The 27,053-nt window shown below is 37.7% G+C and overlaps 1 protein-coding gene across 14 annotated transcripts in view; it reads right to left on the bottom strand.

Moving 5' to 3' along the window:
* PER2 (period circadian regulator 2) overlaps nt 1-18,623 on the bottom strand; it is a 42,278-nt gene extending 23,655 nt beyond the window's left edge. For 2 of the 14 annotated variants that reach the window (XR_003255819.1, XM_026080068.1), the window contains exons 1-11: nt 18,545-18,623; nt 17,556-17,609; nt 15,821-16,073; nt 15,416-15,595; nt 10,090-10,192; nt 8,375-8,849; nt 7,731-7,799; nt 4,304-4,458; nt 3,649-3,770; nt 1,838-2,039; nt 103-154 (exon numbers count right to left, since the gene is read on the bottom strand). Coding sequence is in view for 13 of the 14 variants with exons in the window: in XM_026080068.1 (XP_025935853.1) it covers nt 103-154; nt 1,838-2,039; nt 3,649-3,770; nt 4,304-4,458; nt 7,731-7,799; nt 8,375-8,748 (974 nt within the window). In the remaining variant the exon portion in view is untranslated. Of the gene's footprint in view, nt 1-102; nt 155-1,837; nt 2,040-3,648; nt 3,771-4,303; nt 4,459-6,829; nt 6,876-7,730; nt 7,800-8,374; nt 8,850-10,089; nt 10,193-15,415; nt 15,596-15,820; nt 16,074-17,555; nt 17,610-17,933; nt 18,026-18,544 lie in introns of those variants that run through there. The other 12 variants (XM_026080072.1, XM_026080080.1, XM_026080079.1 and 9 more) reach the window with 12 other exon arrangements.
* Nucleotides 18,624-27,053: the final 8,430 nt, after the last annotated feature.

The raw sequence follows: 27,053 nt of genomic DNA, 5'->3' as shown, positions 1-27,053 counted from the left end.
TATGAAACTTGCATACCATATGGTGCTTATAGAGTCAAATACTTTTGTATTGCAGAGTTTCATAATATAACACTAAGTCTCATCGTAATACTCTCGTCTTACCTGATGCGACAGAAAAAAGATTTCTCTTCCATGCAATCCTGGGTGGAAGACTCTAGAAATATTAAATATTTCATAATTAGTTACAAAATTACTACAAGATGACGATGTTTAGAACAACAGTTCTTCCCCATCAGAACAAAAAAGTGACAAAGACTGAATTCTTTAAAATCTTTTAAGATCCCCAAAGCCTTCCTTTTTAAATACACTTCAGAGAAAGAATTCCTCTATACTTTAGCACAAAAATCTACATGTGTTTGCTAAACAATATACTTTATATGCAACTAAACTTGAATACCATGTGGATACTGAAGCTAGCATGAGAATCACAGCTGCTTGCTTATTAAGCCTTCTGCCAAAAACATATCTAAACAGCTCTCCAGTCTGAGCTGTTTACCCATTAGATTTTCTGCTGTAATTTATAGTGTTGATCTAAAATATTAGATTATCCAGGACCCACACCTGGGCCTCTTTCTAGAAAAGGCACTAGGCCAGCTAGATCAAATCCACTTACCAACCCAAATAACAGGAATTTTTCATGAAGGCTTCCCCCCATCTTTTAAACTCCTTTCCCTCCTTTTCAAGAATAATCACAGATTGATTTTCAAGGCAAGCTACAATCTTTTACAGTTCCAAAAGGCCCGAGAGTGTAATACTTTTAGATATTATATTCCATTTTAGCCAATACACAGGATGGGGTACAAAGTTCCACTAACTGCATTTTTGAAATTTGAAGTTATGCATAAATATAACAAAACTAGAGAAAAATATTTGTTTCAGAAAAACTGTATAATTAAATAGCATCCACGACAAATGACTAATTAGGACCACGTGGTCTGAATTCAGTGTTGACGCTGCTTTGAATTGGAGGTTGGACTAGAGACCTCACTGTTCCTCCTGACCTATATGATTCCAAGGCTGTTTAATATTAGAAATACTTGGTATATATTTATTGTTAATGGTTTTCAAATTAAATAAGGCCCACACTCTGGCTTAACTTTACAGACTTAGTATACAAAGGATGGGAATTTCAGACATCTACAGCAGACCTTGTATTTCAAGTGTTTGCTTAAAAATAGTTGGCAGATATTTTTTCAGTTCCTAAAAGCTGTAACTACACTAGTAAAACAATCTTTCCTCAAACAAATATGAAGTGCCCAAAGAGGTCTGCTGATCTTTCACCATTAACATGCTTACCATCATTTTTCTAAGACTAAAAGAATAGAGATACAATTACACTTGTTTAATACACTGTGAATGTTAGCCAAAGTACATCTTTCCACATTGCAATCAAGTGTCCTGTATTCAAATTATAACCATTTAAAAAGAAGAATGTAGAACATTTTCCTCCTTATATTTCAAGGAAAGAAGTTTTAAAGGAAATCCATGGCCATTTGATTTCAAGAAAAAAAAGGGGGAACGCAAACCCACTATTCAGTATGAAAACCTACTTTGTTTCCATTCATCAGTTGGATGAAAGGGGCCCATGAACTAGTGAACAATGTCATTCAGAAGATTTCTAGCCAACAGACAAGCCTTGCTAATTCATAAAAGCATGCTATATGTCTGGAATTGTTCAGAGATGTTCTAATCACACAGGTGTATTATACCCCAAGCAGTGGCACGGAAGGATGGCAGGACATTTAAAAAAAAATTTTTAAACCCCACGCAGTTTAAATATTTACATCTGCATGACCAAAAGAAGGTCAGAGAAGTAGCTGATATTGAAACCACTCACCAGCTCTATTGCAAATATTCCATGATGGTAATCTGTATGGGGTAGTGGAAGTATAGAACACACTGACATCCTGAGGTGCCAAGAACTCCACAAATTTGGCATTTTTAAAATAACCCCTCTTACAGCGGAGAATAGAAGCAGCTTGATCAGAGATGTACAAGATTTTCCCAGTAATCAAAGAAACAGCTACAGCAAACATATCCTAAAAACAAAAAGCTCAAATTATTTAGGCATTTTAAAACACTCTTAATCTAGTACATATTGTTTAGGGAAGAGAATAGATAAAAAAGTATTCAGAAGTTCAAAAAAAAAGAGGAAATAAATTAGAATGTTTAAAGACAGAATTCTATTCAGGGAGCAATAAAATAAAATTAATCTGCTTATGAAGAAGATACAGATAATACACGTTATTAGGTTACGTGCCCTAAATATAATTTCTGAAAATTTCATGATGCAGAAATTATAAATTAAGAGCTGCTGTCTTTAAAACTGCTTAGTACATTTTCCTCTCAAGATAAGATTTGTGTTACAGGCATACTTTGCATTTATAGAATTCAGCTGTGTTGTGAAAGGTTGTTTATATTAGCTTGTTCATGCATAGCTAAACCAAGGTGCTCTAAACGACTTGGTAAAATAATCAGTAGACAGGTGGAAAAAAGCGCTCACCACAATCATACACACATTCTACTTGGAACATTTCATGTTGTCCTTCTTGACACAGTAGACTTATATGCGTCATAACCTTTAGTGCTCTATCCAGCAGCACTGTACACAAACTTAAGAACTGTCATCAAAACATTGGTTTCATAAACTCAAGTGTTTTAAATCAGTGGAGCAACACTTATATTTGGCTCAATGTGTCTTAGCTGTACACTAGACTTCCTATGTATTTTACCTTGTAGGCAATCTTTACTATTAATAGATACAACAAAAAAAACACCTACTCTAAGCTATGGACCCCCCCCCCCCCCAATTATTTTACTCCTTTCAGAACCTCATACTTTCAGGCAGAGGCTTCAGAAAAAAGAAAAAAATATATATATACATATATATAGTGGAAGGTAGTCTAGTAAGTTTAGATACAGCAGTTTTTGGAAGACTCCATACATCCATAAAAAAACTGGGAGCGTGAAACATCAGCCTAACTATCATTTTACTGTTAAAGTTACATTGATCATCATAGCTGTTCTCATCTAGAAGAGAAGACACTACCACTGGATCATACAATGATCCTATACCAGCTGTAAGGACTAGACAAATACCACAGAAGAGGACACCAACCCATAATGGTACAAATGTTTTGATCATTTTTCAGTTACATTAACACAACAAACTGGTGAAATTTCAAGTGAAACATCAAAATAACATCTAGTGATAAGGATAAGCTGAGACGATTCATAATGTGCCTTGACTAAGCTTTGGAAAGAGTTACTCTCCAACTCTAGAGGGTATTATAAAATGAAAAACAATGATGTCTCTCAGAGCATTATATCACAGGAATGTTGACATACACCACACCATTGCCTTTAAGCACCAGGTGCAATTCAGAGGACCAAGAAGTTTAGGCTTCTAACTTCCCACCGAACTGCCAGGGAAAAATCTAGTATAAGTAGGGTAGATTCAGCTGCTATTGTCAAAGTTTGTGAAGGCTCAGAATTTCTACCACACATCCCCTGGAAGGCAAGACCCAGCTTCTTCAGCTTATTGGGCTAGCCACCAACTCTTACTTGTAAAAAGAAGTTCACAACTGAGAATTCCAGTTCCAGAGAACATTTTACATACACACTGCAGACTTGGGTCAGCATACTCACAGCATTTTTCATGATGTATTCTGAGGTTATAGTCTCAACTTCTTCCACTGTGTAAGATGACACATTGAGTCCAGAAGGCTGGGTTTCATTAATCATCAGCAATTGATAATACTCCTCATTGGCTATATGAGAACATTAAACAACTTACTTATAATCAGAATTAAAAATCTCATCCACAAACATCCAGCCTGGAAGCAGCAAATGGACTTTTTTTTTTTTCTTTCTTTCTTTTTTTTGAGCACAAGCACAGGATAGACTGTTGGGAAATCTAGATACTACTCCAAATTAGTTTTTCCTCAGTGAGGTTTCCTCATCAGTAACCCATATAAATGTACCATCCTTCCAGAGTATTGCGCATCATAATATATTTTGGTCTGTATGACAGTTCATAGAATTAAATTAATTTTTTTGCAAATATATTTTCTAACTAAACAAACACATCAGTAAAAGACCAAGCACCTAGAAAGCTTCTCCAATTCCCAAAGGAACCCAAGTTAACAGAGTCAACAAATAGGAGTACCACTGAAATACTTCTTTAGAGAGGTTTTCAAACATAATAAACTTAGCTTTACACAGACAATCACATTCAAACTCCTATTTATAAATTTACTTTTATCAAGCTTGACATTATCTAAGCAGCATCATACTTGATTACCTTTAACTTGTTTAATGCTTTTAAGGGCATATTTCAATGTTGTTAGGACACTAGATTTGCCTTTGATTCTCTTTTCAGAAGGAAGGTGAGCTTTCAGCTCTTGTAATGTTTTCAACAGTTCCTTTTGTGTTTTGGCTTTAGTGGACTGCTCGCTACTGTAAGATTAAAGACAAAAAATACAGTATCACTTGCATGCTTGAAATGACACCCCATCCTCACAGAAGCCCAAATGTATTCTGATGTTTGTCACATAAATTTGTACAGCTAGCCATGTTAACTTTTCCAGTATTTAATATCAACATTCAGAACTTGAAATAATTTTAAAATTACCTAGAATCACTTAAATTGAAAGGTTTACCACCACCTGAAATCTTACTGTATGACATACTCTCTGTATATGCAATAGTACCTATACCCAAGCACCAGAGGACTTTGGGTATTTTGTTGTTTTTGTTTGTTTGTTTTGTTTCATTTTGCCAGTCACACCCCCCAACCCCCCTTTGTTAGTGTTATATTCCTTAGTTTCTTTCAAATTCAAATTCATAGAAATGTTCATGGACTTCAAAGGAGAGAAGCAGAAGGTCCATTCAAATCTTCAGCTCCTGTTCGAGCAGGTTCTCATAAGAAAGGTCCTTGAAAGGGTAACGGCAGTGCGAGAGCATCAAGCTAACAAAACAAATGGAGGAATCCCTGGAACAATGTATCCCATTTAAGCATGGCAATACATTACATAACATAAGGAAACTTGACTAAATATGGAGACTGAAGAATCAGAGAAGAGGGCTGGAGACAGAAAATGCATTCACATTCCTCAGGTATACGTTCAAAAGTGTTGTCTCGGGGCAGAAGGTCAAACTACAGAGATAATCACTGCCAATGTCAGAAAATTATTGCTTTCCTTTGCAGTTCCTGTTATCTCACACCATTACTAAAAGATGCTGGCAAAAAAACAAAAAAAGGGGGAAAGAAGGAAAGGGAGGAGAGGGGGAAGATGGCAAAGATGGGTGGCAGGTGGGTAGGAAACAGTTAAAAAAGAAAAAGAAAAATCACCTTGTCTTTCTCATTGGAATAGATTCTGAAAGTTAAATCAGCCACAACAATCTAGAGGATGCTAGAGTTTTTCTTTAACCTTCCTGAGGAACAATTCTTTCTTATCAAAAGGAAGGTGTTCTGTCAACTCCTGAGTGTCACAGCTGGGACTCTCTAAGAAGCTATCCTAAGGACCACTGCAGAAACAATGCTCTTGGCAACTGCACTGTATTCAATAGAGAGGCTTCAGCCTTCCAGGTAGTTTAAGAGGATTTCTGAACATTTTACTGAGAAATCAGAAAAGTTCTTCAAGTAGATCAGTTCATCTGGGTAGATCAATTCACCTGACAGGTGTTGGATATATTTAGCCAAAAATGGTTAGAAAGTGACGATGCTGGTTTGTGTTACAGAATACACAAATCAATATTCTTGTTTACATCATCCCACACTATGCAAAATACTAATTCACTTAATCATTAGTCATTCTGTACTGAGAAATAATGGCAAGGCATAAGAGAAAAGTGTGTAGCACTCCCTTGGAAAATGTTATATTTACCCTCTGTATGAAAACCGCATCTACAATTTGGCTTGACAGTTTGGACTGGCAGAATCAAACAGGGCCTTATCAATAGAAGAACTCTCTACGCTGGCAAGAGGGAAGGAAGAGAAAGGGGAAAGACTATGAAATATCTGAGCGTACTGCTGTTTCTGTACCCTCTGGGTATACTTCAGGAAAGCAGTCAGTATCTTTGGCAAGAAAAGAAACTTTTCCAAATTATCCTACAGTGGCAGCAAATACAGAAGATGAGCTTCCTTGGAAAACAAGTCATCCAAATGCATTTCAGAAGATCAGAAGAGTCAGGCACAGTAGACAACCACAGGGAAGGTTTACCTGAGGAGTATAAAATAGTAAATTCTATAAAAATAGGAGACTTCCATTTTGCTTTATGTGAAGAGTGAACTGGAAAGGTATCCACAGATATTAAACTACATAGCTGGATTGTGGTGACATTGAAACCAAGACCCAATAGCCTTTGAATCAAAGGTTAAACCTACAGCTTATCAACGTATTCTAGTCAGCTCTTCAGAGAGCATTGTCTAACAATCCTCAGTCTCCCATTCCCAGTAGATGACCAGATTCTGTTCTGTAGCTCTCTAGCACTATGCCTGACAGCTGGGGAAAATGCTGTACCATCTGGATTCATATTTATTTCTGAGCAGAGAACTACTAACAAAGTTTAAAAAATAAAATGAAAGAGTTATCAAAGAAATTGAATTAAGCTGCCCCCCAACATCTTGCTGTGAAGAAGATGGAATCACTGGGAAAGGAATGTTAGGAAACACCTTTGCTTCACTCTGTTCTTCATATTAAGCAAAGTGAACTCAATTTCCACTTGAAGATACAGCGTGAATCAAGGTCTCCCAGTGCCCACAAGGCAGACACAGACACTAGGTTCATCAAGCACCAAATAGCGAAAAGGGGTCATTTAAATTTACCACTTCTCTAGGAACTGCATCAGGTGGAAACACTTTCAGGAAGGCACGCATAGATAGGGATCTTAACATGAATATGCTAGAGCTAGACATCCTTGATCTGCTCGGGATCAGGTTTTTGCTTCCTGATCAGAAGCTGACTAAAAAAAAAAAAAAAAAAATCAGTAGGGCACTTTGAAGTGTCCAAATTCGAGCCTTCAATGCCACCATGTTTCTCAAGGCTATCAGGGTCAGAAGCAGCATTCATACAGAGGTACCCCTGCAGCTGATGTTGGTCTATCCTTACAGACTTGAGGCTTGAATCCCAGCGAATGGAACACAGGAGAAGCAGATGGTTTGGCTGCTGGACATCAGAACACATCTAACTCAGTGGGTGAATTTTGATGTTAAATCACTACTAGGTAGTCCCCAGAAAAGGGCTTCAGACCAAAACCTGAATAGCATAATATTTAAAGAAAAACTTCAAAAAAGCCACTAGAGCCGAAGCAATACCCAAAGTGAACCACAAAAATAAAATTATGGAGTTAAGTTACCAAATCAAAACAAAGTAAGAAGATGTCAGAAGTTATTGTACAACTCACTTGGAACAGTGACAAAAAGCTCTAATTCAACCAAGCGTTAAGAGGACCTACAGGATACAAGGCACGTGCTACTGATTGGACAGGAAGTGAATGAAAGATGGTAGGATTCTGTGTATTCCTCCAGGTAGAGTCAAAGAAAAAACCCACAAAAACGAAACAAAACAAAAAAACCCAACCACACACACACACACAAAAAAAAACCAACCCTGAAACCCACTATTTAGTCTTCAGGATTTGTCAGTACATACATGTAAATTACTGAAAGAAATAAGTCAATAAGCAATCTCAAGATGGTTATTAACAATTAATGCATATTAGTTTACCTGCATCCACTGCTAGACTGATTGTGCTCAGAGTTTGCAATAATCAGACTAAATGCATTTGAGCTTGAACTAGAACAAGGAAAGAGAGAAAGAATGGTATTAGTAAATCTAATGTACAACTTGTATTTCACTTTAGCTTTACATTTCCCCATTAATGACTGGCTATTTGGGGGAGGGGAGAGAGGAAGACACTTTAAAAGCTTCTGTCTGGTATAACTGATGGAAACTGTAGCTGGAGGTGTTACACATTTGTCTTCAAGAAGGTTCTTACAGTACCTTTGCTCTGTACACTGAGCTACTATTTAAAAGATGAAAATAGTACAGCTGCATCCTGACACATAAGAATATATTGATAATTTTTGCTACTTAAAGAAGTTAATTTACAAGAGTAAGTATAAAAGGCCAATCAAACAAGCAATGATGAGAAAAACATTGAAATTAAGCTGGCCCTGTGAAACACTAAAGATCTGCTCTTTATGAATTATAATATATTACACAATTTACAGCATACAAGAGTACAAGTTAACTAGTGGATGGAACAGTAAGCTCCAATTCGAAGATACACTTTATACTGTGGTTATTACTCATAAATTAAGTTTGAATGAAAAAAGTCTTCAGTGACAAAATCCAAAATTAGTGACTACCTTTTATGACAGTCTAAAGATTCCATGAGCATTGCTGAACCTTTCCCATTTTCATCAGATTCATGGCCATGAGAATCATGTCCACTGGAATAGTTTTCATTTGTGTCATTTCCACTGAAGTCATTTCCACTGGATCCACTGCTCATTTCAATATCTTCTTGAAGAACTTCATGAGATTGTTCAGGCTTTGCCTGAATTTCTGAATCTCCAGCAATCATCTGGCTATGGTTGTTTGCAAGTCCAGAATACTCACTCATTTTCTGTTGCTCTTCTAATGAGAATGATGAAGAAATATTTTCACTGATACCAGGTTGCTGCTCAGGGTTTTGCTCCGCAGTGCTAGCATAGAACCCCCTGAACTTGATACAGTCCATGGGGCACTCATTAGAAACACTGCCAATATCAAGAACAAGTTAAGTCATATTCAGAATTTTCTGTCTGTATAAATTCTGTCTGGAAGCACAGACCCACAAACCTGAGGAGGAAGGGAAGGAAGAAGAAAAATTATTTTATTGTTTGCCTTTGCTGACAAACCAGAATTCTCATTAACTGATAAAATTAGTAAGTGATCAATGATAGCCACAATTAATGTATTGAGCATTTCAATGGTGAAAAGTTTAACCTGATTACAATCACTAGTCTAACAAGATATTATCATGGAAAAAGTATTTATTTTTGAGAAAAACCCACAGAAAAAGAGAAAGTGGAATAAATATGAAAAAAAAACTTCAAAGTTTACATATTCATTTGCCTTCTATTTTCCTCCTTAATTCTTGACAAGTTTACTGCTTGGAATTGGAAAATAACTGTTGAAAAACATTTTTCAATGAAGCCATTCTATTAGCTTCTGGTTTTCCATTCAGACATCAGAGGATTTCTTACTAGCTTTGTTTTTTTACAGTTTTGTTTTCTTATTTTAAGGTCAATTCTTCTATTTTGACCAACTCTTTCTTTGTTACAAAAGCCACACATGAGCAGAGGAAGACTGCGGGAACAGAGAAACTAAGTATATGCAACTGCATTTTTATCAGCAACAAAAATTCTAAGGCACAATAAACCTGAGAATAAAACCATGGCTTTTTTTTCCTACCCGACTTATGACTAATTCAGAAGGAAAAAAAAAAAAAAAAAAAAAGATTCTGCAGTGTTTAGAAGGGTAAACTTTACAACAAGACAAAACTGCTTGTAAAGCAAATTCTAATATACCAGGCTTGAAATTTGAGTGTATATAAGGAAATAAATTAAAAACAGACTAATACTGAATAGCTAAAGGAGATCTGCTATATAGCAAATCAACCTCACAAACAAAATAAAATATCCTAACCTGATTCATTTCCTCATTTAGTTTAAGACAACAGTACTGCAAAGCTACGAACTAAGATTCTCTGAACAACATGAATTCAACATCAGAAGAGTGGAGTTTTCTGGGTTTGTTTTTTTTATTTTTTTAAAGAATCATGTTTGTGCCCTCCTTTTTCTTCCTTTAAGATATTCAAAATTACAATTGTTGTCTAATTCCTGTGACTGGAATAACATGGGCAATCAAAAAAAATCTGCAACTAAGTTTTGCTAATATTAAATGCAACAACTTGCTATATAACACAGAAACAATATTTTTAAAAGCCTATAAACAGGCAACTTTAAGTTAACATTCATTTTAAATGCACTGTGGTTTTACTCCCCTCCCTCCAAAACCATTGAAACTATTTTCTTACCCTCCTAATAGCTGTTTTTCCAGACATTTTACGTTTACTTTTGAACTTTTCAGAAGAAAATACTGCTCATCTCTTCTTTTGGTCAAAGTAATATGCAAGATATCTGTTTTCAGTTGAAAGATGAAGTATAGTTTAGGGACATTTATTTAAACCATTGCTATTGGTGTATACATGTTCTTAATGATATTATTTACAAGTACCCCATTACAGGTAGCTAAAAACAAAAAAAACAACAGAACACTTTCAGGGAGAGTAAAACATACCAACATTTCACTACTGTGTCTATTCACTTCAGGTCCACTAATCCATATTGAATAGACATCCTGCTGTGCCTTTGTATGGAATAGTAGGATACAAGCAGTAAATTATACTTTAGTATCTCTAACAGTTTTTTCTGGACTAAAGAAGCCACTTTTGTCTTAAAAATTACATAAACTGGAACATGCAATAAAAGAATATTTACTCTCAGATGAAATTCCAGTATCATTTTGCAATGGCACATACTCTGATGGCAAATGATTAAACCAGAACAGACAATTCATCCCTAGTGATTGATTCTTTCCAGTAGATAAAGCTCACACTTTGCAGCTTGTGAATGGAGGCGCTGCTGGTCAGTGGTACCCATGCTGCCATCCGCAGTTTCATAGCCCTTGCGTAGCAAAGGCAGAAAGAATGATGACAGACTAGCAACCACTAGTTTTCTCTGCCAGTAACTTGAAACATAACAGAGCTCAAAAGAAAAGTAAATGTGGAAGGTGGCCTTGGGAATACCTATATGGAGAGCACATGAAGGAAAGCCTCCTGTTACTACATAGGTAAGGAGCATTTTATAAAATGTTAATCCATTCCAGCCCAGTAAATTCTCTTAGTATTATTTCAAATACTACATAAGTAAGAGCACCTATCTGCTTAAAAGACTGAAACCACTCTCAGGAAGCCACTTTTCATACATCAGCTATATTATTATTTCTCAGAGGGAGCTGAGGTTGTAAAGTTCTATAGAGGACTCGGTAAGTATAGGTACTCCAGTAAACTACCCAGCTAGCAATGGGATGGCCTTTTACCTTCTCTATGAAGGTTAAAGATGGAGATCATCTACAGTATTTTGTTCATTTCAAATAAATGCTGTACCCACATCAAAATTACACAGATTAACCGCACCATGATTAAAATGAAGCTTTTGAAAGAAGACTGCAAAGGCATCACCTGAAAAGGAGGTCTGACCTAATTTCACATAGAAATTAAGATGAAATCCAACATTTCTCTTGTTCTATGTTCTGATCTCAAGGTAGGGGTTTCCTCCTGTTTTTTTGACCAAGTGCTACTTGGAGAGAGCTTTATATAGGTAGAAGAGAAAAATACACTGCCGTAACTGAAACAATATCATCTGCCAGCAAGCTACATTACATGATTCCCTCCAAGGTAGGAAGAAAGCTCTCACCAAACCTTTGGGCTTCTGTACTTAAATCTTTCAAGGAAAACTATACACATCTCTCTAGCTAGGTTCATAAGCATGAATTGCCAGAAGACAGACCCTTACCATAGCCCTAAATTCTCCAAAGATAAATAGTCCAATATTACAACAATGCTTTTATGTCAGAAAACTTGTGCAATTTCTAAAAAGGGTGATGATTATACCAAAGGTTTCCTACTCTGAATTCAAACACTTTGTATATCAGCCTTCATAAGTGAGAATACTCTTCTCTGGAACCCTGCAAAGGATATTATAATAAATGCTGCAGTACTATCTCCCTCAAGAGTTGCCAGCAAGTAATTTTTCAGAATCAGTTCTCCTGGGAAAGTTATTTTCAAGGTCCTTTTTATAATCTTTGGAAGTTTATTAAGAGTCAATAAAACTGTGCCACAGCTAGCACGTAGTCTTATGGTTTGAAATTCTGAACTGTAAAAATCACTGATGAGCACTTTTTTCTACCTCCAAAGATCATCCATTATCTCTTCTCTTCTTTCCTTGACATATAGGCTAGTTTCTGCCAGATATTTGTAGTAAATCTCAGTAGTGCTTCCTTAGGTGGATGAGAATTGTTGCCAGGATATATATGCAAGATGTCCAACAGCTTTTGAGGAATTTTCTGTGCCTCCTTGAATAAGAGCTGATTGAGTGAGTGACATTCCAGAAACTTTTTTTTTTTTTTTAAAAGCAGCTTTCAGGAGCTGAAGTGAAGAGAATCGCCAGCTGACAAAAGAAATGGGTACTGGCCTAGAGATGGTATCATATCAGTTTTCTCCCTCTTGACATTTGGCAGAAACTTTTGTCAGGAAACACACTGTATTACTGCTGTCTCTAATTAGCTACATAACAGAGCTTCTGCAGGTTTGCCCCCAACAAGTCTCTACACAATTCCTATGCAACTACATTACAGGGACTACAATTTGGAGCCCAAGGACAATAGTACCAGAGATTAAATGTATACCCCAGTGATGGAGAAGAGGCAAGTTTAACCTTCTTTTTAAAGGCATATTTTATTAGAGCTGCCTCAACTTGTAGAGGTGGAATGGTATTCTTATCCAAGATTTATGTTACTGAAGGTCAGTCTTATGCAAAAGTCCTTCTGTTTGAAAACCTGAAAAGCCTCAGTGCCACCGGCACATACCAGATCAAGGAATACAAGAAGAATAAGGAGGAAGGAACAAGAAAAATTTTATGATAGACTTCCAAGAGCTTTTGGGGAATGCCCTGATGCATTCACTGACAGTGCTGAAATCTCTCAAACGAGGCAGACATTAGTTATGTCTATAGTTAGTTGGGGACAGAATGCGCAAGAGAAGCAATATTTAAATCCAGTCATCTTTGATTGCAACATCCTGAAGCACCACTAAAGTAAATAAATAAATAAATAAATAATAAAAGCCCCACTGAAAAACAAGCATAAGGGCATAGAGAGAGGTGTGGTGTTCAAGGTGGAAGAAGAAAGGAAGAGAAGTTTTTCCAAAACAAAATCTTATACAATTTTATATTAAAAAAAAAAAACACAAAACAAAAAAAGACCCACACCCCACACACTATCTGAAGTATCAGCAATAATAATATATGCCATAAGTTTGGAAAGATTCTCCAAGAAGGGATCAGAACAACTATGAGAAAGAACAGACTGGCAATTACCCTACGTTGTGCTCTGTGCCTGTAATTTTAGATAAGAACAGACTGATGCATCTGGCTAGAATTTACTCTCAGACAGAAGAATACCTTAAGTGAAACATCTGCATGCATAGGCAAGCACCATGCTAACACTTCAGTAATACAGAGGATCAGTCATCCCAAAGAGATTAATTAATATTGTAACTAATCTCAGTCAAAATGCCATAATAAATTGCACACATCCATTCCATTTATATGCTTGAATAAATTCCAAATAAATAACCAAACAAGAATGAAAAAGCAAGAGCTAGCACGCTTTCCCAGTTTGAGGTCCTCTCCTGTTACTGCAGTCTGAGCATGTTAACTGCATCCCAAACTAAGTTCAGTAGGGAAGCACAGCTTGCCACTAGGAAACAGAGGAAGAGTTTTTAGGTTTGATCTTGAGATAAGGAAGTTAAACTCAGTTTTGTTTAGTTTCTGCTACATCTTTCTAAGCTGTAAAGCACGTTTCTGTTTTGATTCTGTAAATAAATACTTGTTTTTAATCTGAAATCGGCACAAGTTAAGCTTGATTTTAAGGTAATTGGCTCACAAAAGCAGTCTACTCTTCCTGGCAGAGCAAACCTCTCAAAGTCTCTCTGTCAGTCTAGAGCTCTCAATACCCTGAAACAGTGTATGAAAAAGGCAAGACACTGCCACTGAGGGCTAATGTAGACATTAAATTACTACCAGGTTGGACAGGCACAAAGCATCTTCTGGCTACACACTAGCTAGAGAAGCTTCTTATCCTCCAGCAAGACAACAGAAACAGCTTAAAGTTTAACAGTCGCAGAAGACAAATGGACAATCCTTGAGGAAATAACGGCTTTATGCTTTTGAGAAATCCTCCTAAGAATTTGGGCTAGACTGTAAAACACCAAGGAGGGAAGTTCCTTTTGAAAATTTGGCACTTAAACTCAAAAGCCTGGTCTCAGCATTAGCCTGCTTGGTTACATGCAAAGAACAGATTTTTCCAGATTTCCCTTCATGAAACAAACTTCATGTCTAGCACTGGCATTTAAAGGATGAAAACCGAAAACTCAGAGCCAAGATGAACCAACTTAAGAACTGAGTAAGAAGAGAACATTTCAAGACTCTGAAGGTTTCTTTGGTTCTAAATTTGCAACCAATATGAACTTAATATTTAAAAATGAAGCAAGAGGTATACCACAGTTTATGACTATTTCAACCATCTAAACATTAGGGGACTGTAACTGTGCTAGCACCAATAGGAGACATTTCTCATGGCCAGGATTTTAGTCTTCTAGAGGTTTTATTGACAAGGCGACTTTTCACATGTCTTCTGGAAGACCGCTTTGCAAATGGTAAAATTTTCTCATTTGTATGACAAGTAACTAGCAGGATTTAGTCATATCATGCAATTTTAGAGAAAATTGAAAATTAACATCTGCAATGAATGCATTCTGCCTGTGCAATTAGACAATAATTAAATGCTTGGCAGCAACACAGTAGGAAAAAATGTTGAGAAAACAAACATTAATAATCGAGAAATGACTCTTCCATCTGTATGACTTCACCAGTAAGAGCTCTGAGAGCTCCACTTTTTTGTAGCAATAGATAGAACAATTAACAGAATATCTTCACTAGGACACTTTCTAAGGAAGGCAAAAAACCAAAACAAAACAAAACCAAAAACTAGTTTCAAACTTCACTATAGGAAAAAACAAGAAAAGACGTATAGCAACAACTTCCAGCAAGCCCTTTTGAAGAAACAAAAGTTTTTTTAATAGATTCCTCCTGTGCAAAATTCCCCATCACACTGCAAGCCATCAAAAATAAGTTGTGTGTGTATGCCAGAATTTTTTATTATTCTTGATAATTTTATTGACATAATCTAGAACATCACAAGTATTCCACAGAAACTGGATTTCACAGCATTAATTTCACATTTTATTGGTAAGGATTCACAATTCAAGAGAACCCTGACTACAGACTATTCTAAATTGTTGTATACTTCAGGAGAAAAGGAAAAAGAAAAAAAGGGGGGGGGGAAGACACAGCTGACTTTTTAAAAAAACAAAAAGAAACAAACAAACAAAAAACTTATTCTCAAAGTTCAGCTCCTTTTTTCTGCCTAAATTTGACACCTTCCTTTCACATTCCCCCAAAATAGTTAAATAAAGGTCAATAGTATCTTTATACAGAGGATCATAATTCACAGATGCTTACAGCTGCCGTTCACTTTACAATGGTGGGACTGACCCAGAGATAGTCTTTGTTAAGAGCCATCTAAGCGCCAGACCCTGAATTTCTAGCAGCTCCTATGCAGGAAGGGGTCAGCACAAGCACCAGGCCAGGCCCTCGCGTCCGTAGGAAGGACGGTTCTGCCCACGATGAAGAAACTCAAACCTGAATTTAAGGATAAGTATGTTTTTAGGCTAAAAGCCTCTCATCTTCAAATAAGAGAATTCCCACAGTTTATATCCAACAAATAGTTCTGAATGAGTATGTATATGACTGAAATTATAGTTTAAAGATAAAACAAACATACTACAGTATATTTTCTGCATAAACTCTACAGAAAAAGAGTGCATCTTTCTAACATGAATCATAACAATTATCTATGTTCCTTACCTGTTTTTTCTAAGAAAGGTTGGTAAAAGTGTATATCAAGTTCCCTCCCAGCTATCATCAAAAGCATGAAGTGCCTAGGTCCAGAGTCTCCCACATGCATTTAATTCTTGTCTCATCTTCTTCTACTGGAAATCTTTGACCATTACAGAGTCCGGACACCTCTAAAACTATAAAATATAAAAGAAATACCTGGGCCCCCCAACCGTGTCCTCTTCAAACAGATACCAGAGAGATGCTCACAGTTATGCCATCCCTATGCAGATAAATATTGGTTAAACATGGAACCGTCATCCAACAGAAGAATCACAAATACAACTTTGCATTTTAAACGCTTTTGGTCTAGAGTAAGGTCTTGTAAAGCTTTAAAATAACAGAACCTTCTACACTAAGTATGTTGGAACATGTCACTACACAACGGAGTTGCAAAAAAAAAAAAAAAAATCAGAAGTTCGAAAAGGCAAATTTCTTTGTGTGGCAAATGATCACATCACTTTTTAAGTACTGCATTTGAATATGCACAAGGAATGTTTGGAATAAAAATTTTGGAAGAGCATTCAAATCCCAAGCTAATCATTTTGGAAGACAGCCAATGTTAACATGCCTTAATTTAAAAGGCTATGCCTCTACCAGCTGTTAAAAGTACATTTGTGTTGGCCAGACTTAAGGAAGAATTTATTCACAGCATTCCGTTCTGCATCACACTGCAAAAACCAATGAGAGTTTCGCAAGTCTCAGATTATGATACTAATCTGGGTACAGGTTAGTTCCTTATATGTTTTGCCTTCATCATAAATTGATAAGAAGGGATTTAAACGATAAGTTCTGTACCTCTGACCATGAGAAGTGTTAGAAACAGCTTTATGCACAGGTACTTGCAAGTTGAATATTTTTTAGCACATACAGTGAAAGTGTGGAATGGCTTTCAGCACTGGTTCAATACTAATTTAAAGACAGCCTTTCCAATTTCCTCATGCCAGCTCATCTCCCTGCAAGTCATATTTTCCTTAACAGAAGTTAAATTTTAACTTCATTAATCAAGAAGATCTACAAGAAATCAGCCACAAGGATATGTCTGACTACTTACGAAGTGACAGAGCACCCATTTAGTTTAATGACCCCATCACAAAATTTTCATAGGTAATAAACCATTAAAAAGGTTTACAAAAAACAAAGTATAGGTTTAAAGAGGACATTCACAGTAGTTTCATGTACCATTTGAATTGGGTGTAATATTGGCTTCAACTACTTAACGCACTTATGAAGAGATTAAGAGAAAACAGTCCTTATTGCTTCTTAAAATTCTCACAATAAGCCTTTTCACAGTCTAACTGAAAGCTAAGACAAATCTACATCAAGCGGGATTTATCTGAAACTAAAAAAAAAAAAAAACATTCAAATTAGTCATTTTATCAGTTAAAGTTAAATCTAATCTTCTGGTTCTATTATTTATCAGAGGAAATATGCAGGTGACTGACTTAGTCCAAATCCTAAAGAACAAAAAGAGTTCTCTTTCCCTCAAGAAATTCTCCTTATGGATCCTTAGGTGAAGCCAACAGAACATCCATGCATGGCATCTCAATAGGGCTTTTCTACAAAAAGAAGTCCAATTTCATCAGTATAGAAAAAATACTGAACTTGTGACCTTTCTTTTGATACTGAGGTATATCTACTTTAAACATAGAAATAAGACTTCAAATATTAGAAAAGAACAAACAGCCTGCTTTAGGGAACACACCTGTATTACAGGAACCCAGCCAAGTTCACTGTCTGGAGAGAACTGAAGTCACACCTGCAGCATTAAAAAAAGAATCAACATTGTCAGCTTAAAGAACCTAAACAGTTCAAGGTTTGCAGCTGTAGACAAAGAAATTTTCAGTCATTTAGACAAATCATTCACTCTAGTATTAATCCTCAAAATACTCAGTTACAGTTTCACCTTCCTTTGAGTGTTACAGTACTATCCAGAACTGCTATCTCTTCCTCCCCTGCCTTTGACCCATTACTGTCCCATCACCAGAACACATATAATAAAACCACTTGAGTAAGTTTTCTTTGTATCACAGAATTTGTGAAATTTTTCTTCATTTTTTTTTGTATCCACCACACATCCCACCTGAGTCACAACAAGCTTTTTTGTCATCAGCTTCTCACACATCGAATATAAACATCCATAAGTCAGTAGCTCTGAAGCCACGTGTTCAGCTTCTTGAATAGATATTAAAATAGTATTAGTTTGTTAGAAACTAGAACATACAACTGACCAAAAATACAGTTAGAAGCTATGATGTGCTTTCTAAATCAAAGCTTAGAAGCATAACATTTTACTTTTTTCTCCTGAGTGCACTAGCATCTTTGCTTTCGGGACCCCAGAATTTTCCTTTTCATTAAAATTCCTTAAAATATCTGTAAGAGCAATAGAAAGATTGAAAATTATTAAGACTACTGTGCAGCAAACAGTGCTGATGTAGCACTTGATATTGGATGTTACACTAAATCATTTCAATTTCCTAAAAACGAGAGAAGCCAGACCATTTCCATGTGCTTAATGATTTGTACAACAGGTCTTTTTGAAGTCCTGAATATATTTTCCAGCATTCTGACAAGACTACAGCTCAAGAGAAGCATCTAAAGCAGCAACAACAACAGAATGTCAGTTCAGACTAACCAAGAAAGAACTGGTATTATAATGGCTTTCTTGGGGAAAGTGTTATGTAGGACACTTACCTTAATGAGCACACTAATTATGATCTGTCCAAATCAGGCAGAAAGCGTCACCAATATGCTCCTGCAAAAAACAAATCCGTATAGTTCTATAAGGAAGATTTTTAAAAAATCATTTATGAAAAATAGATTTTCTTTTGGAGTCTATTTAATAATGAAATGCAAGATGAACCATAGAAGACAGGTATTCCAAGCATGAGGAACAGTTATACATATATATATGTGTGTGTATAATATATATATGAAGAACAGTTATACATATATAACTATATATATATCTTCATATATATACACACATGAAAACTACAATTCAAAGAGGAATATGAAAGTTTATTTTATTCCTAACAACATTTACTATTATTGTAACCTAACTTCTAAATTGTTTCCTTGAAAATGCACAGAATAACTATTTACTGAATTCTGTTCCCTTTTGTAAATACAAGACAACGCACAAAATTCCATCCTTGTCTGTGATCTTAATTTATTATTAGAACATTGTTTAGACAATACAGATGTCAATACAATGTATTTAAGAATCACATGTGTACTCACTTCAGAACATTCAAGCTGAAGAATGAGTAAAATCTAGTATAAAATTTGGGATCACATATCTGATTTAAAAGATGTGTTTCTTTTCCTACAGATCATCAACTGATGGTCTTAAAACACTTTACCACTGAAATACAACTCCAAATTAGCCTTAGCAGATGAAAACCTCCTCAGAGAGCTAATTCAACTGAGTGAAAGTATGCACATCATCATCAAGACCAGTTTCATGTTCCAAGATATGTGTTAAAGCAAAAGCTGTTCTCAGCTTATTAAAAAGTACGCTTCTTTTACTCAAATCCATAAAAGAATCAGAGAACAAAGTTTCCTTAGCCACGTCCCAAAGAACCAAACTGAACAAAATCCCTCGCTCCCCAACAGATGGTTCCTAAATGGACCTAAATTAATCTCACCAATTACTTGTATTCCTGAAGCATCCAAACCACCAGGAGAAGCTTGACTTTTACAGCATCCTAATCACGACTATTATTTCATTTCCTCCTCAGAGCTCCCTCACTTTGGGCTTTTTTCTGTTTGTTTTTAAAGCTGCCTATTTTTCTTGTGGGGTAGCCAATACCAAAGAGTTAGCCTGAGGTAACAAGACAAAGTCACCTCAGTTTTACCACAGATAGCATGGTAATAGAACACTGTTGAACTTAGCAAGTTTACCTCATGAAAAGCCAAAGAATCTCATCTATATTGTGTTTATTGACCTGGGCCAGCTCCTAAACCATCATTTGCCTTCACATGACTATAGGAAGCCAGTCACAAAAATAACCCCCAAAAGTAGTCAGAGCAGTTCCTTGGTCATCTAGCAGCACTTGCTCTCTCTTCTGCCAGACCACAAGCAAAGCTTATTTTATCCTTTCAGGTAAACAGTCTTGGTTCTGTTACCACCACAAATGGTGCTCATATCTCCACAGGAGATCTGGACTGATCACCCCCCAATAGCAAAGAGAAGTCATCTTTCTCAAATGTATACCTTCACCTTGAACAACAGGCCATGATGCAGAGCTAAGTTTAATTGCCAACTGATTTAGCATTTTCTGCAGAGAACACAGAAATATACCCTTGACATCACAAGTTGTTACAGGCTGTACCCAGACATCTCATGAAGAAGCTAAAAGCATTCTCCACACCTGCCCCATGCTAATTTCTAAACATCCTTCCAACTTGTAACTCTACAACAAATGTTGTTTACTTCCTAAAGATGAACTGTATTAAATGTGATTTTAAAAGATATTTGATTTCTTTTTAAAGGAAAACTCTATTCCCTTCCTGAGCAGAACTAAATATGACTGGAGAGATTACTAAACTCTAAATCTGCATACATCAACTCTTGTCCTTTTTGAGCAAAGGAACCTACATGATACATTAGAGAACATGCTGTCACAGAAAGGAGGGAAAAATTATCACTCCCATCATGCAGTCATATACCTCACCTTTATTTCAGGTGAAACTAGATCTTCTAAAGTATCTATAACATCATATTTCAACTTTAATATTTGTTAACATCACCGTTAAGCAGTATATTTGAATGCCTACCACTCTGCTCCCTTAAAAACAAAAAGGCAGAATTTCACCATATGACATTACATTTACAACAGTTTCAGTCTAATGCTACTCTTTAACCAGATCTGAACTGCAACAATGTCTAAAGATTTCAGTCAAAATGAAAGTCCCGTTCTGGAAGTCTCTATACCAAATAAACTGCCTGACTATTACTAATATGGCCCCCACTGCATCAATAATACATCCCACAAGGTGTGCAAGCTAACAAATATGATATACTTATTCTACAAGTTTGATATATCAGCATTGACAAATAAGAGCTCAAGTCACACAGGAACCCACGGCAGCAACAGTAATCACTACACCCAGAAGAAAGGGAATTTAGGTCAAAGAAGTGTTTCATATACTGAAGAACTTTGTACAATTAAAGAAACTAAGTAGGGGAAACTAAGACAACAGATATATAGAAGTGTATACATGAAATATAAGGTCAAGCACAAAAATCATACTAAGATACAAAAGCTGCAAGGAATAAGGAGAATAGGAGGTAAGAACAACAAAAGAGAGAGGTACTGGACATCCTAACCACTTCATCTTGTACCCCTAAGCTTCAATTATGCCAAATACAGCTGTTACTTAACAGTGGAGTACCTCTATGCAGTTTTAGAAGCACATGATGTTCAAAAGACAGGATAGCTTTAGCTCAACTTTTAATAAGCTACAGTTTGAAACACCTATACAAGGAAACTTCTAGCCACTCTATCCATATGGAAATAAATAAATAAATAAAACAAGCGTTAAGAATTACCACACTACACTCAAAAACAGCTGGAAGCAAAACCCCAAGCTTTTTCTTCCAGTCATTTTGACATACAAACCAGTTCTCTTCCCGCTATCCTATCTTTTCAAGATGAACATTGTTACTGCTTGCATAGAACTTCTACAGCTTGTTCATGTACTCTGCAGAATAACCTTCAACTCTTTGCTACAAAAGTGCGTTCTGTGTGCATTTCAGTCTCCTTCTAATTTAAACAGCATGCTTTGTCTCTTCAGCACTTCCAAAAAAGTTTTACTCTCTCTTTGGAGACAGTGAAGGAAAGGGAAAAATTGCACTCCATGATTATTTATCTCGAGGAAGGTAAATTTAGCCTCACTTCTTACTATGCCAGTATGCTAGGCAGCAGTGTTTGAACAGCAGATGAAATCACATGCACAAAACTTTCCTTGGCCTTTTAATAGCTCACACACACACACACACCACCAGCACTCATAACCTCACTTGCATATGTGGCTAAGGAGGGAGAACATGCTCTTCAGAGCCACTGGCTGTGCAGCTTGCATGAAAGAAACTTGGTACATTGCTGCTGTTTTCTCAGGAACTCTCTCCCTCTCTCAAGAAGGAAAGGGCGCCAAACGAGAAGACTTTGTACTAGACTGGTACAAGTCTAATGCAGGCATTCAGACACAAAGACCATACCTACACTTAAAGGATGAGCTTGGCAGTAGCAAACAGAAGCACAGAAGCCTGATCTGCCTATGTTCCAGCATTGAAGGCAGGCTGCAAGCAGGCTGCCCAAGTGTGCCTGGTGATCTACTAAGCCACTTACTAGAATACCAGATCACTGTGCATATGCTCAGGCATGCGGATTCCCATGTGTTTGGGCACTTTCCTACTACGTATGGTTGCTGGTTCGTTGTCAGCAGGAACAAAACATGCTACAGAGAACAGCCTCACAGTCTCAGCACAGCCCTTGCAGTCACACCCAAACCATCTGATTCTCCTTCATTTTGGTCTTCTCTGTCATACAGTATTTCACACAAGTGGCCTAGGGCCATAAGAAATCCCAACAAGAAATCATAAAATCATTAGCCTCTAAAGTGTGCTTTTAACAGCCACCTTCTCTTCTCCAGCATCCTTTAAGCATGCTTCACAGAAGGAAGCATTTCACTTGTAGCTAAAAAACTTGCATGCCAAAATGTGAAGTCATTTTGTACCTATCAACAACTGACAAACAAAAGATATTGCTGTATGTGGTTTTGGTAGTAAAGCAAAATATCCTGCCCCCCATCACAGCAGTAGGTAAGTTTGAGACAACTGCTGTGAGGCAGCAAAGGGGTCAGGCACCTTTGAATACTGGACAGAACAACATCAGCTGCACTGCTTTCAAGTCCACCATTTTTTTTGCATTCACCTCATCCGCACCCAGAAAGTCAAAGCCTTTTAAATTAATACAACTAACAGAATAACATAGATATTAATTGACTCATTTGCTCCTCAGTGCTTAAGGAGAGAGGTTAATGTAATAAATATTGAAGCAGTTTAAAACTTGCAGAATAGACATATAACTGGATGTGGGAAATACGACTCCAGCAACAAGAAAATCCAGTTAAAAGTCTCTGTAACTCATCATCCTCATAAAGGAATTCTAGGACATGCAATCAAAACTCTGGACACAAAAATCCATTTTCAGAAACACCTGATTACCTCATAATTATGATGTGGTAACATTATGAGTATAATACAATGTCTACAGCACACTCATGCCAAGTATTACACAACACCTTGGTAAGAACATGATGTTCCCTTCTAACGTAGGCCAGCTATAGCAACCCTCTATAAAACACTACAGTCGATCTAGACTAGTGATAATTTACTTGTTCTGCTGGCTAGTGATAATCTGCTTGCTTTTCTACAACACCACACCACCTATACCTTGTCTCACAAAAACTTGCTTCTGTGCCCACATTTTAAGAGGTAAAACAAGCTCTTCTGCAGTAAAACACCTTTTAATAGTGCAAAGGTGTTAAAGAAATAAGGGTGAGGTAAGAATCCAGGAAAAAGCAAACTGGTTTATCAGTCTGCATCAGTCTGGGACTAAACTAAACACTTCCTGGTCATAACAAAGTCCAAGGTAGAAGAAAAATTCAGAACTCTATTTCCAAGCAGTTTCCCCATTTCACTGTATTCTCATACCTTGGCTCAACTCCATCAAAATCTCAATTACTCAGAAAAGTGTGATTCTTCTCAGGGGAAATTTATTACCATAAAAATGTATTGTCCAGGGATAGGATCAAATAAGTTTATGTAACAACCTCAGCTTATCCAATATTTTAGTCTCAGTGACTGAAAAGACATGTTGAAAATAAAGGTATCATGCTAAGAGTTACTGCAGTAAGTTCTGTCTTCATGCCTCTCTGTAGGAACACAAAGGGGATAACAGTAAGCTCTAAAAATTAAGTAGATCACTTGGACTTCTTATATTTGTTTTAACACATGAATGCTATCTGTGAAAATCTATAACAAGTGCTAGCAACTGACAAATAAACAAACAAACAAAGACAGGAAAATCATGTAGTCTTTGGATCATAAGTGAAACCTGAAAAACCTGCCGAATCTGAAGAAAGTATAGAAAAGCCGAAATCCTGCTTTCCACACCTCTAGCTCTTGTATCTATGGATTAGGCCAAGCTAAACTACACTTTACTTCTGCACAATGCAGGATAGGCCATATTCTCTTTCGACATTAAGCCTTGGAAGTGATCATGCAAAAATGGAATTTAAAGTTCAAAGCAAAAATCAGTTTAAAAAACAAAACAAAAACAAACAAGAAAAAAAACCTCTGGTTTAAACACACATTAAGTGACCACATGATTGAATATCACATGTACAGTCAAAGCAGCAAATGCCAATTTAAGAGTCAAAGCAATGCATCAGACTAATGACCCATCTAGCCCAGTATTCTGTCTTAGGAAATGGGGAAAAGAGATGCAATTTAGGGAAAAGGAGCCTGACCAGTTGCTATACTCTATTCCCCTAGCAGCCACAGTTATTGCACTAGAGATGTCAGGGGGTACGTCCCTGCCTACTCCTTTTAGTGCCCATTTATCATAGTCCATAAATCTGTCTAATCTTTTCAAACCTGCTGGTATCATTTGCCTCCATATGCTCTTGTGGCAACAAGCTCACCACCTGCTGTGTAAGTAGCACTGCCTTTTGTCCATTTCACGCAGAGTTTCACTGAGTGCCCTTACTTCTAATACTGCTGAATTGGGTGACTAACAGTTTTTGCACTCAGCTTATAAACTGCCTTTGTGACTCCTGTAAATCTCAGTCACACATGCCCTCAGCTGCCTTCTCTCTAAACACCTTTTTAGTTTTTTCTCACATGGCAACTGCTTCACCGTTGATCATTTTCATTGTCCTTCTCTAACTTCATTGTGAAGTCAGATGCATCTCATGCACAATGTTGGACACTTATGCCAACTAACCAACTAAAGCATTCTCCCTTCTACCTTGAACACCTGCATGAAACAGCCCCCCCCCCAAAAAAAAAAAAAGCCCAAGACAGCAGCATGATTTTTTCTTTCACTCCGGGCCAAAGGCTCCATCTTTTGCATTATGTCTTCCTAGTTAGATAAGCTGCCTCCCTAAGTTCAGCAACAGTCAAAAACAAGAACCCCACACCTCAGGACAGTGCCATAACCACCAGGCTAACAGCAAAGCTTGGATGAACACAGGATGCTGTCCAGTTCTCCAGTAAAGCTTCCCCACTGTGCAGAAATAGTGCCAGTTTCTGCAAGAACGGGCAAAAAGATCACAAGAGCAAGCAAACACATGCAAACAGAAGCAAGATGGAAGTTGATGTCACAGAGCAATAATGAGGGCCCTCTCCCTGACCTGAATCAAATTCTAGGCCCCACTCTTGGGGTTCTGTATTCAAGAACCACTGGATAAAGTGTATAAACAACACTATGCCCAAGGCTAAGAAGATCATGGACACATACAGACACTGAGGCATCCTAAAGATATTGAAAGTTTAAGATCAAGTTCAATGCCCCAAAACCATCTAATGTAAAATAGCATCCATTTCTGGACTAGGGTGACAGGATCAAATCCTTAGCTGCCATCAGTTTGACATGCTTCCGTTTTATCAACACCACTACATATTCAAAACTAACCATCTGCATTTAAGTAGATATGCCTCACTGCCACCTTAGCAGTTAGTTCATTTTGGATTTTACTTCGACAACAAGCAAAAGCCAGCCCCAAGAGATATCTGTAGTTTTGAGAAATGTTAACTAACTTATGTCATCTGTAAACAATCTCTGTGCTTAGAACAATATTGGCAATCTGAAACAGTTTCTCACTGTACTAAAGCAGTTTCTGGTACTATGCTTGACTTGACCAGACAACTTTACTGTCAAAGTCATTACAAGATTTCCACCTTTATTTCCACCTTTATTTCCCCATTTTTTGTAAATATTTTTAAATTGTAGATATTCAGCAAGTCAGATGTACAAGACTGCAAACCTCAGAGTCTTACATTTGAAGAAAAAAAAAAAAAAAGGCATCTCACAGCCTAAAAAAATAAAAGCAATACATTTCTTCAAGTTATTGTGTATCACATGAATACAATTTCAAAGGCCTTCAGCTTCCAAGTACCAAAGACCTCATAATGACCTCTCTGGGGGCTTTTTAAGCTCCTGTTGTAGACAGAATAATGTTGTATCCTACCTTAACCTATCAAAGGAGTCAGCTGAGAAGTGTCAGCTTGACAGTTACCATACTGCTCATCTATTTGCATGAAACTACTTACATAAACTGTTTTGCAATCATGCATGTACTAGCATGCAACTAATGTCAACAGCAGCAAAACCACACAGTCTCAAGGAACAAAGTCTGCTTGGGGGCATTATAGGGAACATTAAAAAAAAACAAAAAAACCAAAAAACAGTACCTGTTGCCTATTCATACATTTCAGTAACACACTCTTTTTTTTTTCCTATGAGGAGCTATATGGCAGTAAGTAGCAGAAACAAAAAAGCAAGCCACCCAGACAACTGCACACAGCAGCACTGCTCCGTCAAGAGGAAAGCAATGGAGTGCCGAGTCGCGGTTAATGTTTACCGGACCCAGACACTTGTGCCTTCAAAAGGTGCCACGGAGCCTGTTCTCGCTCCCTTGAGCCCCGGCTCCGACCTTTCGCCCAGAAGCGGCCGCAGTCCGCGCTCCGCAGCCGTGGCCGCCAGGGACGCCAGAGCGAGCGCGGCGGGGCCGGTGCCACCGCCACCGCCGCCGGGCGCCGTGCCCCCGCCGGCCCGGGGGGCAGGACACCGCCTCCAGGCGCCCCCGCGCGGCCCGAGGGGACGGGGGGCACGGCCGTCCCCCGGCGCCCCCCACACCCCGTCTGACGGGATGGGGGCGGGAGAGGGGGGGTCACGGCCGCCACTCGGCGCCCCCCACACCCGCTCTGAGGGGATCGGGGGGGGGGGCCACGGCTGCCCCTCGGCGCCCCCCACACCCCGTCTGACGGGATCGGTGGGGCGGGGGGGCTCATGGCCGCCCCTCGGCGCCCCCCACACCCCACTCTGAGGGGATCGGTGGGGCGGGGGGGTCACGGCCGCCCCTCGGCGCCCCCCACACCCCGTCTGACGGGATGGGGGCGGGAGGGGGG

The sequence above is a fragment of the Apteryx rowi genome, unplaced genomic scaffold, assembly GCF_003343035.1.
Source record: "Apteryx rowi isolate R43461 unplaced genomic scaffold, aptRow1 scaffold_51, whole genome shotgun sequence".
Lineage (NCBI taxonomy): Eukaryota > Metazoa > Chordata > Aves > Apterygiformes > Apterygidae > Apteryx > Apteryx rowi.
This window is presented reverse-complemented; position numbering and strand designations above follow the sequence as displayed.